Source organism: Elgaria multicarinata, chromosome 6 (genome assembly GCF_023053635.1).
Source record: "Elgaria multicarinata webbii isolate HBS135686 ecotype San Diego chromosome 6, rElgMul1.1.pri, whole genome shotgun sequence".
NCBI lineage: Eukaryota > Metazoa > Chordata > Lepidosauria > Squamata > Anguidae > Elgaria > Elgaria multicarinata.
In genome coordinates, this window is record NC_086176.1 from 20,563,515 (window position 1) to 20,581,403 (window position 17,889).

The 17,889-nt window shown below is 41.8% G+C and overlaps 2 protein-coding genes across 2 annotated transcripts in view; one reads left to right on the forward strand and one right to left on the reverse strand.

Annotated features, from left to right (window-relative positions):
• DNAH6 (dynein axonemal heavy chain 6) overlaps nucleotides 1–12,237 on the forward strand; it is a 168,865-nt gene extending 156,628 nt beyond the window's left edge. Inside the window, exons 73-77 of the mRNA XM_063129118.1 lie at nucleotides 5,054–5,239; nucleotides 6,869–6,941; nucleotides 9,232–9,383; nucleotides 9,614–9,836; nucleotides 11,749–12,237. Of these exons, the coding sequence (XP_062985188.1) occupies nucleotides 5,054–5,239; nucleotides 6,869–6,941; nucleotides 9,232–9,383; nucleotides 9,614–9,836; nucleotides 11,749–11,852 (738 nt within the window). The 3' untranslated portion in view covers nucleotides 11,853–12,237. The remainder of the gene's footprint in view (nucleotides 1–5,053; nucleotides 5,240–6,868; nucleotides 6,942–9,231; nucleotides 9,384–9,613; nucleotides 9,837–11,748) is intronic.
• Nucleotides 12,238–12,518: 281 nt separating this feature from the next.
• Nucleotides 12,519–17,889, reverse strand: part of LOC134400659 (neuronal acetylcholine receptor subunit alpha-7-like) — a 113,043-nt gene continuing 107,672 nt past the window's right edge. The window contains exon 10 of the mRNA XM_063129121.1: nucleotides 12,519–14,292. Within this exon, the coding sequence (XP_062985191.1) occupies nucleotides 13,771–14,292 (522 nt within the window). The 3' untranslated portion in view covers nucleotides 12,519–13,770. The remainder of the gene's footprint in view (nucleotides 14,293–17,889) is intronic.

The following is a 17,889-nucleotide window of genomic DNA, read 5'->3' on the forward strand; positions in this document are numbered from 1 at the left end:
TAGAAACTGGATCTCCCAAGTCCCAGTCGAAGGCTCTAACCCCTAGCCCACATTGGCTCTCTAAGCCAGTATTCTGACTGTATGTATGCTAAGATGCCTCTAGGATGGGATATACATTTTTAAATAAGTAAATAAATAAGTCACATTCCAAAATATCAGGCACATATCTGAGTATGGCAGCCAAAGCAAATACTGTATCTATATATTTACTTCTTTCTTCCCTTCATTCCCTCTTCTGCTTTTTCCCACTACTTGAATTTAGGTAATACCTTTCTCACACGAGGGTGCTGTCTTTTGCTTATTATCATTGCTTATCACTCTGTAAATCATACACTGATGACACTTTAATGACAACAAGAAAGCTGTGTTGGAAACAGACTAAGAGGCTGTGTTCAGACAACACGATCGTCCACGGTGGGGTAATAATCAACTCGGTAGTTGTTTATCTAAGGGGTACTCCCCACACAACATGATAATAATCAAGCACGGTGTGGATTATTCCACGCTGAGTTGACTCACTCATCCCCCGCCCTCTCTCCCCCCTCAGTCCTCCCACTAGTATCCCATCAGCCATTGCTGCCGAAAAACTATCCTACCAGCTGGACTAGAGCAGCAGCCACCACTCTGACCTCTCTTGCCTTGCGACTCTGTGGTTGACGAAATAACCAACAGTAGCTGACGAAATAACCAACGGTGCCCTCCTCACAACACGATAACCAATGGTGGTTCAAATAGCCAACTCTGCACAGCGTTGGTCATTTGCATTGGTTATTTCAGCCAAATAACCAAATATTGTTTAAACAAACTCCCTCCGCACAACAGGGTAACCCATGGTGGGTTAAATAACCAACCGTCAACTATTTAAACCACCATTGGTTATCATGTTGTCTGAACCCAGTCACTGCCTCCTTCTACCCAGTATAGCTTTGTCCACAGTTCTGCACCACTTTTGGTAGAAGACCAGGACAGGCTGTTTGTTCCTGCCATGCGATGCACTCCTATTCACGTTTACTCAGAGGTAAATGTGAGTTCATTGGGGCCAACTTCTATGTAATTTCAGTCTCACAAATAACACTTTAATAACCTATGGGTGGGGGTGAGGTCTGTGGAAACGTAATAGTTCATTATTTCCAATTGCTGTCAAATGCCATGAAATAGCCAAGGAGATGTCAATGGTGCCATCGGGGCATGATTTTGCCACTCACAGTGGTCACTGTTCTTAGTTGTAGCACCACTTCAGTTCCATAACCTCCCTCTCTTCTGAACTCCATGAATCTCTTCTTCACTCTCTCCCTGCCTTTCTTTTGATCGACCTTCCATGGGGAGCTTTCTTTAGCCCTCTGATTCTTTGCATCTTATTTATTTATTTATTTATTTATTACATTTCTATACCGCCCAATAGCCTGAGCTCTCTGGGCGGTTCACATCTTTCTTTCCTTGGCCTCTGATTCCCTACTTTTACTTTATTTCCCCCTTCCCTTTTTATCTGCAGCCATGTAAGTCCCTTTTGCCTGGCTTTTCCCCAGCATTTCAATTTGGAGTTGAAGCAGGATATATCTATGGCTACAGAATGGAGTATTCTCTGGCTGTTACACGTTGTTACAGCGGCTGCATTTGGGAAATGTTCCTTTCATAGAATGCAAGAAGATCTTTTTATGATATCCTCTGCAACCATGAAATATTTTATTTATTATTTATTTATTTATTTTATTACATTTCTATACCACCCAATAGCAGGAGCTCTATTGGCTTCATGGCATACAGCTGTCTTTAATTAATTATTATCAATCCTCATTAAAGTCACTGCTGAAAATACTCAATAAGATGGGAGGAAGGCAAAACAGGGAAACTGCTCTAAGAATATCTCACTATTTTCATACGCATAGCATTTTACTGACAGGGAATTTTCACCCTTGTTTCTTAGCACATTTGGTTGTGTCATATTTGATTATAGATAATCCCTAATGCCAGTCCAGAGGGCTTTACTGTCTTAATTTTGGTCCAAGCATTTTGAGACAAGAAACTAAAATTATACAACTAGTTTCCATACCATTTCTATAAATTAATCGTTGCCAGGCCTATGTTTTTGTCTATATATTAAAGGCTCATTTTATTTCTGGGTCGGATATAAAAGATGAGAATAGTAATGCTACCTGTCCAAAGCAATGATTTGAATCACACCTATTTCATCTGAAGTTCCATTGGAACAAATGAGATGCACTTCCAAACAAGTGTGTTCAAGATTGGGGTATGAGAATGAATGGCTTTGTTCAGATTCAGCATCATAGTTTAGAGCTATGTGAATGAGCCTCGGGCTCATATTTCCCTCCCTTGATCCTCCCTCCTCCACCATGACAGTGTGGTTCTGTTCCTAACTATGGCCATAGCTAGACGGGGCTTTATCCTGGGGTGATTCCCGGGATCGTCCCTGTATGTCCACATGACGCACAGGGGATCCCGGGATCCTGAAACCGTGGAACGTGTGGCCGGGCACCGCAGTTTGTCCCAGTTACTCGCGAGGAGCCAGGCCCCACGCACGAGGCACAGAGCTCCTCAGGAGCACTGCGCCCATGGGAGTTGGGCTGGGGGGAGTGGGGAATATATATATATATAATTTTTATTTTTTCTATTTTAAAAAATAAATAAATTTTAATTCTGCACAAGACAACAAAAAACATAATACATAACTTGATTAACCTTATAACATTTCTAATTTAATATTTTTACATCATTACATAACATAAAGTGCACCCCCCCACCCCGGGATCTATTCCTGTTTCCAAAATCTCAATGATTCTTCTGGAGGTGGTCTTCCACTCCCCCTAGATAATACATATTCTAGGAACTGATTCCAAATTCCCTCAAAATCATTTGTTTTTGTTATCCCTCTTCTTACTTTTATGTTACATGTCAATTTATCATTTATAGCAATATCCCAAATCTCTTTATACCAGTCCTCAACATAATAATCCCCTTGCACCTTCCAGTTCCTAGATATGATCAACCTTGCTGCTGTCAGCAAATTCGTTATCAGTTCTTTTGTTTCTTTATTACATTTTAAATCTCCATATAATGATAGCAATGCCACGAAAATGTGTATTTTTTTAAAAAAAACATTTACCTTTTGTGCACGAGCGCTCGTGCGCTGCTGGCTCTTTAAGAAGAAAAAATGGCGGGCGCAACGCCTCTCCCTCTGAGGTCATCACGCGCTGCGTGTAAACAGAAGGGGGATTGCACAATAAAACTATCACGAGATCTTCACCCCTCCGTTGCGGACTAACAGGTAGGTCTAGCTAAGGCCTATATTAAAAACAACTGCACTTGGGACAAAGGGGTTAGTGGACAAAGGGGTTAGTGGAAAGTGGAAGTGAAGCTTCTGTTCCCGACAGCTGCTCTGGAGCAGGAGAAGAGAGGCACTGAGCAAGCTCGTGCATGTAACGCTAAGTTATGGTTTAGGGTTAGATCCTAAAGTCAGCGTGAAATCATCTTCAGAGATCCTTCTCCAGATGCCTCCGCCGTCTGAGCTGAGGTAGGTGGTGACAAAAAGAAAGAACAGAGTGTAGTGATGTCAGAAGAGGCTCATCTGGCACCGCTTCTCTTTTTTTGGCACCAGGTAACGTTCTTTGTATTTAGCCGGGCTGGGGAGGTGGTGTCCAATGTGCTTTAGATGAGATAGCATCCTTCTAATGGGTTATGTCTACAGTGTGGGGGTTGCTGATAGACGTAGCGTTGTTTCTCAAGGTTCAAGTGGCATCTGTAGCATGTAGCGCCTTTCACCAGCTGAAATTGGTAGGTGCACCAGCTGTGATCCCTCCTTGACAGAGATAGCCTGGCCACATTTGGCCATTCTCTGGAAACCTCTAGATTGGAATGTGCTGTGCATGGGAATGCCTTCCTTGGAAGACTTCTCAGTAACTTCAATTTGTACAAACTGGGGTTGAGAAAGCATATCTACCAGTTCTTAAATAACTACATGGATTGCTGCTCCACATCTAGACAAAAAGTGCTGAATTAAAATAATAATAATAATTTATTTATTTTATTTATTTATTTATTTATTACACTTATATACCGCTCCCATAGCCAGGGCTCTCTGGGCGGTTTACAGAAATTCTAAAATTGAGGTAAAAACAAGTAAACAAAATTTAAAACTCTAAAACACAGAACATACACACATAAAGCATTAAAAAACCGATTAAAAACTAAACATGTGGGTAATTAGGATGTGCCGCCATATGCCTGGGCAAAGAGGAAAGTCTTAACCTGGCGCCGGAAAGATAGCAGCGTTGGTGCCAGGCGAGCCTCATCAGGGAGATCATTCCACAGTCTGGGGGCCACCACCGAAAAGGCCCTCTCCCTTGTTGCCACACTCCGAGCCTCTCTCGGAGTAGGCACCTGGAGGAGGAGCTTAGATGTTGAACGTAGTGACGTCGGGAGAGGCATTCCGTCAGGTATTGTGGTCCCAAGGCCCACCTGCCAAACTTTATGGTCTTCATGGGAGGCCCTCCTCCAGGTCCCACCATGACCTGAGGTTAGGTGAATGGTGACTGGAGAGAGGGTCTTTCCAGATGTGGCACCTCACATTTGGAATGCCTTCCCCAAAGCTAATCTGGCACCCACTATGATTACTTCTTTGGCAACAGGCAAAGATTTTTTTTATTTGCTCAAGCATTCCATGATTTTGAATATTTTAATTGTTGTTTTATCGTTTGGTTGATTTATTGAACACACTGCTGTGCCTGCTGTTGTATTTTCTTGTATTTTTTAAAAAAACCTGTACACTGTCCTGGGAGTTCATGCTGACAAGCAGCTCATAAATTCTCTTATCAAATTTGACTTTAGTTTTAATCTGCTCTTAAGGCTCCTTAGTTTTATTCTGGTTTCTGCTGTTTTGCTTATTGTATTTTTATGATTCTGTACGCAGTCTTTCTCTCTGCTTTAAAGAGACAGTAACTCTTCAGAGCAAAGGAACTGGACTGGCATGGAAGGGCTGCACTTACATATATTTTTTTTCATGTCATAGTGAATCATACTATTGTTTTTCCACTTTCAGAACTCTCTGAAAACGCTGAACAAAGCTATTGCAGGTTTTGTAGTGATGTCAGAAGAGATGGAGAGAGTGTATCACAGCTTTCTCAACAACCAGGTCCCAATGCTCTGGGCTAATGCGGCATACCCATCACTTAAACCTTTAGGAGGATGGGTGAAAGACCTTTTGCTAAGAACAGCCTTTGTAGATGTAAGTATAAACGCTATTCAGATAAGGATATAGTAAGTGAATGTTTCAGAGCTATAGCTGAGTTTTAGCTGAGTTTTCAGGAAAGTTAGTAAAGAACCTAGCCCATGTTCGCCTTTCAATCTTTCCCCCCAAATCATGCGTATAAACGACGCATCCATCACCATTATTATTACTGATGTGTGCTGAGTAGCAGGCAACCCAAATTTTAGTTGAGCAGGAGTCAGCAATAGAGGGAGGAAAGAAAGATGGGTAAGAGCAACTGGAAAAGAATAGACTGGCACGTATAATTCAGCTCCATTTCAGTATGGTATGGAGGACTAAGAGCTTAACAGAAGTGGGCTTTGAGGAGAGCTTTGGAAAAATAAAAACAAGGTGCTCCACATAGGTATTCTGCAGGGGGGTTCAGGCATAAGGGCAGAAAGAGAAGGTCACAGGTAGGATTACTAGGAAAGAGAGGTATGGGGGCAGCACTGCCTAAAGGGCATAGGTGCTCAAGGGGGGAGGGGAAAGAATATGCATAGTGCTGGCCTTTACCATCGATTGCAACTTGGCTTCCACCTTGCTTGAATGAGTCAGTGCCAAATATGACTCACAGCAAAGAAACAAACCAGGGAACAATTCTCACTCTATACTTGGCAAAGGGAAGTCAGCATTCCCCATTCTTGGCATTCTCCTTAATGCAGAGGTGAAAGTAACGACATGGTTGCTTCTCGCAATTGGATTAACTGACTGCTTGCAATAGAGAGATACATTTTTGCAGGCAAAAAAAAATTAACTTCGGAATTTAAAATGCTTTCTCTATTTTCAAAAAGGCATCTTCACGTGCACATGTGTCGTTGCCATAATTTGATGTTGCAGGGGCCTCCAACTTCGAAAAGGTCAATTCTCTAAGGCAGTTTCAACCATTGAAATAATGACCTGCTGGTGCAAATTAGGTGGAACTGCCTTTATGTATGCAAGTATTACATTTCTGTACTGCACAATAGCCAAATCTCTCTGGATGGTTCACAACAATTAAAACCGTAGAACGCAATGTACAATTTAACACAAATACCCTTGAAACAAATACCCTGATCCAGAGACAGTGAACCACGCATAAACATTGTTTGTCTTGCATGAATCATTTGCAACAAAGGTCCCAATGAGCGACTGAGTGGTAAAAGTGGCCTTGACTGAAGTCTCTTAGAAAACCAATCAGATAATAGGGAGGGGTGGAAGTAGGGGGAAAGGGGTGTGTGGGTTCAGGCGGGATGCCCTCTTCCTACCTAAGAGAACCAGCCTCTTAAAACTCTGATTTGCTATTGGGGAAAGTTGACGCCTCAACAGGGACTGGGCTCCCATCTTCTTCAGATCCTGATCTGCATAAGAGGAGCCGTTAGCTTAAATCAGTCAGTGAGAACTATAAACACAGCCTTCTGCTCTGCACTCAAGGTTTTCTGCATTGGGGCCAAAAGTAATGAAAACAAAAACCCATCTTCATTTGGATGGAGAAGTAGAATTCTGGACAAACTCAGTTCTGCTGCCCATCAATGCAAATAAAATGGGGCCAGGCCTTGGTTTAATAAGTTAAATGGAATATCAGATTTTATACCTAACATATATCAACTTGTTTTTGTTTTGTTTCTTTAGTTCTGGCTCAAAAGAGGCCAACCTAAATCATTTTGGATCTCCGGTTTCTTTTTTCCACAAGGATTTTTGACAGGTAAATAATCATTCCCTCTATTTCTGATGTTCAGGCATGCGTGCCATTGCTTACATAGCCCCGATGGATTTTGCCCAAGGTTGCCAACTCCTGCTTTAGGGCAGCATTCAGACAGGACTTGCCTTTGCAGAAGCTGTGTTGATTCTTATTCAGCAGGACATGCCTTTCTATATGCTTACTAATTTTTTCTTTAATAATGCTTTCAATAAAATTAATAGATCAATAAATATCAATCATTCCAAAATGTTAATAGAGTGGACAAGGATAAAAAATGGAGATGAATGACATTGTAAAGCATAATGTATAGTGGATTCCAAATATTTCTTTGTTAACATATTTGAAGGATGTTGGTTCAACATATAAAGATTTAGCTTTTAAGTAATACTAGTGAACAGCCCCAGCTTCGCGTGGGTTGAAATAGCTCTTACTTTGATACAGCAAAACCCTGAAGGAAATGTATGCAACTTTCAGAGTTGGGCACATTGTGCCCACCCCGTCTGAGTAAAGCTATGGCTGCTGGCCCCCCTAGGCAAAAGGTGCCATGGTGTAGACCCCTATAGCCCCCTACGAGAGTGGTCCACTCAGTTTCCCTAAAAGGGGCTTCCTGGCTTCAAAGTGTATTGACTGCGAAGCTATATGTTGGTCTTCTACCTAGTGACTGAAAATAGTACTGAAGGTGTCAAACAGACAGACACATTTAAATTAATTACTGTGTGTTTAAAACAACAACAACATACACACTCAAAGGGTGCCCTTAGGATGCAAGCCAAGTTTCAGTTATCCAGTCTTCATGGTGTTGGCAGTATGGTGCTGACACACAGACAACCTTTTATTATTATAGATGACTGCTAGATTAATATAGGCTAGCGATGTTGGAAATAAAGCAAGTTTCGGAGTACATGAGTAAGTAAGCATGTTAGCACATGAAAGAAGTAACACACACAGGCAAATATTTATTCAAGACGGTAGCACTCTTTAATATATCGCGCAATTCTAACAGTGCCATCCTGTGCATGCTTATTTGAAAGTAGGCCCCACTAGGTTCAATGCGGATTATCCCAGGGAAGTGTGCATAAGATTAAAGCCTAAATATAAGCCCATTATATTGAACAGGAAATGCTTATTTCATTTCTAAGGAACACGAAAGGCACAAGCATGCCAAAGCTGAACATGTTTGCATCCCATCGTTTTTAATGGGAGTGGGACTTCTCAGTGGGACATAAACATGCTTAACTTTTGGATCAGAGCCAAATGGGATGATCCTGTGAAAGAGCTTGCATGGAGCAGCCAAAGTTTGTGCCCACATAGTCTTTTTTTTTTTTTAGAAAGCTATTTGTTGGGGAAGGTACTAGGGTGACCATATGAAAAGGAGAACAGGGCTCCTGTATCTTTAACAGTTGCATAGAAAAGGGAATTTCAGCAGGTGTCATTTGTATATATGGAGAACCTGGTGAAATTCCATCTTCATCAAAACAGTTAAAGGTGCAGGAGCTATACTAGAGTGACCAGATTTAAAAGAGGGCAGGGCACCTGCACCTTTAACTGTTGCGATGAAGAGGAAATTTCAACAGGTTCCCCGTATATACAAATGACACCTGCTGAAATTCCCTTTTCAATACAACTGTTTGATACAGGAGCCCTGTCCTCCTTTTCATATGGTCACCCCAGAAGGTACTGAATCCAGCTGCTTCTGCAATACTGTGGGGTTCATTGGGACTCCATTTTTGTTTTAAAGGGCCGCTCATGTAGGTTGGACTTCCATCTAACAAGCAATGCCTGTGCGCAGTTATGCTCCAGCATGATCTGGACATTGTTTGCAAAGAGGGGACCTATTTAAGGAAATAGCGCCTATATCCGAATTAATGATAAGTTCTGAAGCTTATGTGAGGACTCTTTATTGTGTTTTGTATTTTGAATTAACAAAAGTAATAAAAAAATATTAATATAGGAATTCCAAATTAACCAATAGAGCATAGCCATAATAACCGTTTATGTATTCAACTCCAAAATGGTATGCTTTCATCTTTTCTTTGTTTAAAAGTGGTTGCCTCAGCATAATGGTAGAGTTTATAATAATGCAGTGTTGTAAGAAAAGTGTTTGAAAGTATAAAACTAATTCATCAGCTAGAATTTTTTATCAAGAGACAGTTTGTTTTTTGTAGCAAATGTGGCAACACTGTTCTTTCTTTTTTGTGAGAATACTTGCGTAACTACCAGTTACTCTCTCCCTGAATGATTCTTAAACTATTGCGTGTGCTTTTTAAAATCATGTTCGTTTTGTATTTGCCAGGAACTCTTCAGAATCACGCTCGAAAATATAACTTACCAATTGATGAGCTTAGTTTTAATTATAATGTCATCCCTGTCTATCGAGATCAAATGCATGTTGCAGAAGCTTCAAAAATGAGTCATTTTGGACAAGAATTGCCAATGGATGCCGAGGTACTTTAATTCCTAATGCTTGTGATCGACATTCAACCCACAGAAAGAAAAATGACAAGAGTCCTCAGAATTACCATTGTAAAACAACAGCATTAATTCTGCACAATTCCTGTTATTCTTTTTTGTTTTGTACTCCAAGAGCACATATTCATGTTAAATGGGACCAAAGGTGAATAGTTAGATCAGTTTTGATGATTCAGTTATTTTCACCTCTCGATATTTTCTTTCAGCTACCCTCTCCTGAAGATGGTGTGCTGGTCCACGGGATGTTTATGGATGCCAGTCGCTGGGACGATGAAGATATGGTGATAGAAGATGCCTTGCCTAGGCAAATGAACCCAGTGTTGCCAGTTGTGCATTTTGAGCCCCATCAGAATTATGAACCAAGCCCAGCACTATATCATGCACCACTCTATAAAACCGGCGCCCGAGCAGGAACATTGTCCACCACAGGTAACTGATTCTTTAATGAAATGGAAGTAGATAATTTTAATCCGTTTTAGATGTAGCGTGAAAAATCTGCATGTATGGACAGAGACATGAACTTAATTGTGCTATTAGAAGACAGCCATAAAGAAAACACTGTTGGAGATTTTAAATCTTGGGGTTCAATTAGAAATGGGTGAACTTCCCGGGCAGATTCAGATTCAGGCTAGCAATTATAAACAAAAATGAAGAACATTTATTTTTTAATTCTACCCCCACCCCCCGCTCCAAGTTCTAAAGTCACTCATAATTGCAACACATGCCATACATAGCAAGCCCCCAAATCACCTCACCTGGTGGCTGTTGTGATAATAATGGCTGTTCCAATAGTGGTAGAGAACATTCTTCCCCTTCTCCCTCCTGTAGCCACAGTGTGAATGTGGTTAGGGCGCTTAGCTTGCTGGGGAATGCTGGGAGTTGTAGAACCTTTTTCTGTCTAAACATGTGTAGGGCAGCCCCCTAAAAGGCTGATGCCCAGTATCCTGCCACTAAACTGGACCTTGGGAATAAGGGGCTGTCTATACGTGATGAAAGCCCTGGGGTGGGTGCATACCCTGGGGTGTGGCGTTAATTATATGAGGCAGAAGCCACCACACAGGCATCCCAGGGCTTCCCCTCGACGCTCCAAAGCAAAAAAGTTGGGGATTTACCCCAATTTTTTTATCCAGAGCATGGTGAGGATGGCGCATTCCCGCCTGTCACTTTGCTCCGGGGTTGTGGCAGAGGCATGGCTGGGCAAATGGCGACCCCTGATTGGTCACCGTCCACCTGGGCATGGGGGAAGGGGAGGGGCGGTGAGCTGAATGGCCGCTGGAACGCCCCTGCGCTGCCTCTGAAGTGGGGAGAAGAGTCTCCCTTTTACTGGAGGGGAAGTTCTCTGTCAAAGCCAGGGAAGGACAGGCAGCACATAAACCCCACACTCATTCCTGCGCATGGGGATAACATGGCACAACCCCACAGGAGCAAAACTGTGGGGTTTGGGGGGCTCACAGCACCAATGCATCATGCTGCTATGCGGAATACCAAGCATTGGAAAGGTGGCCTCCCTCCCTTTCCTGATGCAACGTGGCACCAGAGCACTGCCACTGCCAGGAAGTGGGGGAAATACTTCCCTTCCCTCTCCACTGCTACCCCCAGACCAGATCAGTAAGTGGGGTGGGGGAGAGAGAGAGTGCTTGGGACGTTGGTGGATGAGTTGTAGGTTGCTGGACAGGTGGGTAGGAAGGTGGGTGGGGTTGTGCGCTAGGGAGTGACATTGGAGCTTGGCTTATTTTCTGAGCCTCGGGATGTCAGCCATCTCTAGTTCTAAGTCATATTTACATCAGATGACCAGTGAATGCATGATTTTCATATTAGACCTGTGAATGCATGATTTTCAAGTTAGGAATGGCAGACAAACTATGTAGTTTGCTCAAGCAGCATGGGTATTGTTTTGTAAATTGCGGGTCTTTTTTTTTACTTTAATAATAATAATAATAATAATAATAATAATAATAATAATAATAATAATAATAATGATGATGATCTCTGAGGTGTAATGACAATTTAACAGAAAACAAGTTCTGTACGTGTAGAACATTGATCGTGGTGCCTGCATTCTGAAGCCCCACATGTATGTTGAGCTCCTATTGAAAAATGGGAGGATAGATCTGCAAACATAAAAACATCTTCCCCTTCCTGAAAAGCTAACTAATGTAGGGGTCTGTAGGGGTCCTCATTCATATATTCAGGCTACATTCTGTCTTTAATGAGGTGAGTGCATGGTTCTATGTGTTACACTTTATTTATTCTAGATTTCAGTTACATTATATATGTTTTAATGATTATTAGGTTTGGGAAATGTGGAGTTTGACAACTTTGTCCTCACTTTTTGAATTAGGTCATTCTACCAATTTTGTGGTTACCGTCTTATTGCCTTCAAAAAGACCAAGTGACTACTGGATATCCAAAGGATCTGCATTGCTTTGCCAGCTGAATGAATAACCAGGACATGGTTGCTGTCCACCAGCATGATGTTCTGGATCATGCTCATATTGTACTGCAGGTGCAAAACTGAAACATTACATCAGTGTCACGTCCATAATATTGGTATCCTGAATAATCACACTGTCCGCAGGCCATGCCTGGGTCCCAATTGATTTTTTTTAATTTGCATTAGACTTTATAAATTAGTTGGCTGTAGTGTTCATTTTCCATTTCTCTCCTTTCCTTGTCTGTATTCCCTTACAGCTCCTGTGTTTTATGCATACAGTTGTGCCTACAGTAGTTGTTTTTTAAAAAATCTGGGCCCTACAAAATATGCATGTTTCAAACAAAGAAACATGCTTTATGTCAAAATGGTAACTTACTATGAATCCTGTGTTGTAACGCTTTTATATCTCCCCCCCCCCGCCCGCTCTGAATGCTAATTCCTTATGAAAGCAAAAAATATGGGCAATAAGCCTTTCATTGATTCTGTTTTATCTGTAAAATATAAGTAATAAATATTTCACACAAATACACAAGAATATTTATGGGATTTTTATATAAGAAGTGCTTGCTTGTGTCCACCATCAAGATGACTTAACTTCAGCATAAAGCTTGCAAAAGAGTTGGAAAATTTTACGTTCTACAATAGATCCCATGATAATGATAATATGATGATGATGATGTCCATGTCCTTTCCTGCACACACATATGTGCAAACTTAGTTTTTCGCTATATAAGATGTGATTGGTATAAGTTCTGATCTTCTAGTTGGTTTAGATCATCATGTGATTGTCGTATTTGTTACAACATCGTCTGGTCATCAGTGGGAGAAAGCTGCCATGTAGATTATCACCTTCTGAATGGGTTCTTATAGGTCATTTGAACCGTCCCTTACTTATTGCTATGGCAAGTGGTTCTAATTTTTGTCCACAATGGCTGCAATCCAGCTCAAATTGAACATAAACAAGGCATTAATGTGCAATTAGGTGCATGAGAATGGGAGTGGAAATAGGTACCCCATTCAAAGCAATATGATGCAGGACAGACTGAATGTTGCTTGGATGTGTAGTTAAGATGCCCGTCTGAGTATGCCTCTGATTTATACCAGTGGTTCTCAATTCAGCAAGTGATACATGTCCTGCTTTAATGTATGTTTGGGACTGCTATGTAATAATGCACTCTAAGAAATTAGCAACACTATTTAGACCAGTGCAGTTTAAGGAAATTGGAAGCTTATACAAATAAATTCAAAGGCAAGAATAAGAGGGTGGAGCCACAATACTCAAGTTAGTAAAAGGAAACTTGGTAATCCATATAATAGAAAAACTGAATATTAGACACTGAAAATATTTTAACTTACTAGAAAAATCCTTTACATTATCAACTGGAGAAATATTTCAGACTATCACAGTGATAATAAAAGCTAAAACTCACCATTTATTCGGCAAACTGCAACTCACAATATAATTCAAGGCTGAAGTGATTACATTACTATAGATGAAATCTGTATTAAGCAAAGATGCAAAATAAAAATATTGAAAATGGTTCAGTGAGCAAATAATAATTCTAGGAGGGATTTACCAATGCAGCAAAATGCTCACTAGTGTTTTCCAGTAGTACACATAATTAACTATTTACTTGGTATGCTGTATATCTGGTTTCTTGTCTAATATTTACCAGAAATCATGATCACGAGTACAGGGAGAAGACACTGTTTAAGAAACAATAACAGAGCCAGTTACTTAATCCTGTACCTATAATCTCTAACATGGTGGGGGGTACTGAATATTGAAACTCCTTTCCTCTACTGAAGTCAGCAAAGAAAGTAAACTTTCTCATTTTCAGTATCATTGTTTAGCAGAATTAATGTCATCAATTCATAATCCCCAATTACATTTGAGAGTTTTTCTGTTCATTTCTGAGATTCTTTTCCTTATGTAAAATCTTTTGTAACAGCTTCGATAAAATTTGGAGCAGACATTAGTATTGTGAGTGTGCAGATGATGGCAAAGAGTGAAAATGCCACAAGGCACAATCTGTCTATGACAGCAGCTGCAAACTTCCATTCACTGCAGACTTCTTCCCCTTCATCTTGTTTTCGGAAACGGGCTGCGATGAACTGAACTTCTTCCAGGATTTTCACAATCACTGGGATAGTTTCCATTAAAGCTTTTCTTTGAGTAATTTCAGTATCTTCGGGTGAAGAGCCAGGGTCCTTTTCACCCTTGTTCCTCATGTCACTGTTGTGTGCACAGCAGGGGTTTTCTATGGTATGGTAGCTGTAGATCACATTGCCGTTGCTAGATTGGTGTCCAGGTAAGATGTTCATTTCTACACTGCTGACAGTAGACTGGTGCCTAGAATGGCTGTATTTGCAAGAAAGAGGCCTTATGCTTTCTCCAGGTTTTTTCATTCTCAAAAACCAAGCACACCAGTTCAACAAAATGACACGGACCTGGGAAAAAAACAACCACAGAAGTTATCCATGCACTTCATCACGGTTTTGAATGACTTTGCAACAAGAACTGGTTGCAAACGGAGGAGCAGGGGAAACAACTTTCACAAAGTAATATTGCCAAAGCTGTGTGTTGCTCTAATGAAGCAATGATACTCTTATGTAGAGTAAAACTTTGGGCGGTATCCAACTTATACACGCACACACCTGACTGTCCTGTGCCTCACGGATTCTGTTATGTAAGTGAAGAGGCCCCTACTGCTTGTGCAGCAGTAATTTAGTGTTTCCAGGGCAACCCGAAACAAGCAGAAACACTCTTCTGGAAGGAGGCAGGTCGGCGGACCTCACATATGGGAGCTCTGCTGACCTGCCTCCTTCCAGAAACGAGTGTTCCCACTCATTTTGGGGGCTTCCTCTAGAAAGCGCTAAATCTCCATTGTGTAAGTGGTGGGTCCTGCTTGTGCAATGGAATCCTTTGAATCCATCGCTTGCAGAAGGAAATTGGTGGCCCATAAGCGCCCCGTTGGATGCTGCCCAACAATGCCAGACAAAAATATTTTTCCATTGTCTGAGTTTCCATAGCCCTTTCCATTTTAACCCAGATCTGAAAAATAAATGCCTCACAGATATGTCACAAGACCACTTTTTATAGTCATAACAGGAGCAGCCCCTATCTTAAGGTTGCCCAATATCTTTTATCTCTTTTTCCCCCCCTTTATAATAGAAGTTTTAGCTGGTTTTCTGAAAAGCTTTTTCATCCAAGAAATTAAAACTTACCAAGAAGCTCACCACTGAAAAACAGTTAATTAAATCTATTGAAATTAAAAGAATTTATATTGGTCAGGAATTACACCTGTTTGCATAGCACAAACCCACAGTCAGGATCATGGGGAGGCTTACCCGTTGGGCTGTCAAAATCATACTGAAAAATCCCTAGTTCCAAATTAAGAAGCATAAAAGGTAAACCGCATAAAAGAAACAATAGTTTACTGTCTAAATAATCTAAGCTACAATGGAATGTTAAATGGACTGGCAGGGAACAAAGATCACTCATGATATTTAGAAGAAGACAGTTTTTCATAAGGAATAATTCCCATTTTGAAACCTATGGAACCAGGGGAGTGGGAACTGTAAATCAGATATGATGATGTGGGCCTCTGTACAAATCTAAGGGCAGAGTTTTGATACTTGTGCCATGGCAAGTTAACTACATATGCAGGGAAACGGGCCACTGGCACGGTTCAACAGTCCAGGAAGGTGGAAATAAAAGGTGAAAACTGGGAGATATTTCCCTTAAAGTGCAACCTGTACATGTTTTAAATAAATAAATAATCTACTGGTAGACAGAAGGTGAGTGGGGGGTTTGATTCTCACCTGTGTGTATGAAGTATGCTGGAAACATGACAAATTGCTAGGAAATTGAAAAGCTAGGCCATCTTGCCAAGATTTTATGATCAGGCTATTCTCCACACCATTAAAAAATGAGAAGTAGCCACTCAGAATTTTGGATCTTCACAAACAATGGTTTAAATAATGATTCTTTAGACTTCTGAATAAAACAGTCTAGCCTTATCCACAGTGATAACCATGTGGCCTTTCTTAAGGGCTCTATTGGCATTTATACATACTGTGCTGAAGCACATGAACTAATGTATGAGACTGAGCTCTTTTTTTTTCTTTTTTTTTGTGATAAACTTTCTCAAAATTGCTGGCCTTTTCCTGATCTTTATCAAAACAGCTCGCAGGCTTGAATTCTCTTCATTTTTACAGATCTGTATGGAATGGGAAGCAGCAGCTGCTGCAAGCAAAATATAATTGGATACAGCATCTACTTTATTGAAATTATTTCCTTAACCTCGGCAAGCATGTGTATAACATTTAACTGACCTTAGCAAAAACAACAACTAGAAAGTTACTTTATAAACATTTAAGAAATACGAGGGAATGTTTTATTTTAGAGAGGTTTCAACTTGCCTTAAATTAAAAGTGTTTCATTTTAAGAACATAAGAGCCATGGCTCAGACGAAGGGTCCATCTAGTCCAGCATTCTGTCCACACAGCACCCTATCAGCCATGTTCTCCCACAACTGATGTATATAGGTGATGTGTGTAAAAGGGAATTTCATTCTGTGAAATAAGCCTATGCTCTAGGTGAAACGTTAAGAAACCGCCCCTCCGCCCCAACGTTCCTGCATGGCGGATTCTAAGTGCATCTTAGACAAAGGAAAAACTTTCAACCAATCAGCTTCGAGTGTAAACTGACATATGAATTGTATTCACCTTACCTTGTATTAGTAGTGTAACCTAGTTTGTTTAACTCAGCACGGGCCAGTAAAGTCCATTAGAGATAAGCAAACTGACCAATTATGTCTTCTAACAAGTGATGTAATTAGAGTCTATATATTCTAGAGGATCCCTTTGTTCGGGGAACTTTGAATTTGCATTTTGCACTGGAGTTCAATGTTGCAACATTAATTTACGAATAAATCTTAACTTGCATTCTCCAACCCAGAGCGGATCTACACAGAGTCGTGAAGGCGTCCTGAAGGTGCTTGCGTGCGCCTGCAGGGCGCCCCGAAAGTCCTTGTGTAGATCCTGCCCACAGAAGAGACGGAGGAGGAGGCAGAGGCCCTGCATCGCCCCTCGCGGGGACGGGGCGAAAAGTTTCCGGGCTCGGCGCGTCCTTGCTGCCACCGCCCACCTCCCCGCCGGCCTCCTGCTGCTGGCGAAAGAGCCACCTGGGTCGGAGAGCTTGGCAGAAGAAGCCGCTGCCCCGCCTGTGGCTCTTTCGCCGGCAGCAGGAGGCCGGCGGGGAGGTGGGCGGCGGCAGCAAGGACGCGCCGAGCCCGGAAACTTTTCGCCCCGTCCCCGCGAGGGGCGATGCGGGGCCGCCGCCGCTGCCTCCTCCTCCGTCTCTTCTGTGGGCAGGATCTACACAAGGACTTTCGGGGTGCCCTGCAAGCGCACGCAAGCACCTTCAGGACGCCTTCACGGCTCTGTGTAGATCCACCCCTGGTGTGTTCATTGGCAAAGTACACGCCGAGGAAGTGACCTACTCGCCCCCCCCCCTCATTCTGGGGGCTATCATAGGCTTACTGCCTCTGATGCTGGAGTTAGCACATAGCCATCAAGATTAGTAGCCATTGATAGCCTCCCTCCAGGAATTTATCCAACCCCCCTTTAAAGTCATCCAAATTGGTGGCCATCACTACATTTGTAACAAATTCCATAGTTTAACTCTGAGCTGTGTGAAGAAGTACTTCCTTTTAGCTGTCCTGAATCTCCCACCAATCGGCTTCATAGAACGACCCTGGGTTCTAGTATTATGGGAGAGAAAGAAACAAGTCTCCCTATCCACTTTCTCCGCACCATGCATGATTTTGTACACCTCTATCATGTCTCCCCTTAGCCTCCTTTTTCCCTCATAGGGAAGATGCTCCAGCCCCTTGATCATTTTAAAATGTCCATGGATGCCCCCAAAGGGGGTGCTGATTATTAAATTATCAGGCAGTGGCAGTTAAATGAAGAACCTCTGAACCACACGCATTGGAATGAGAAGAGAGTAATTGGGGGTGAGGGTAAAGAGAAGAGCGTTGT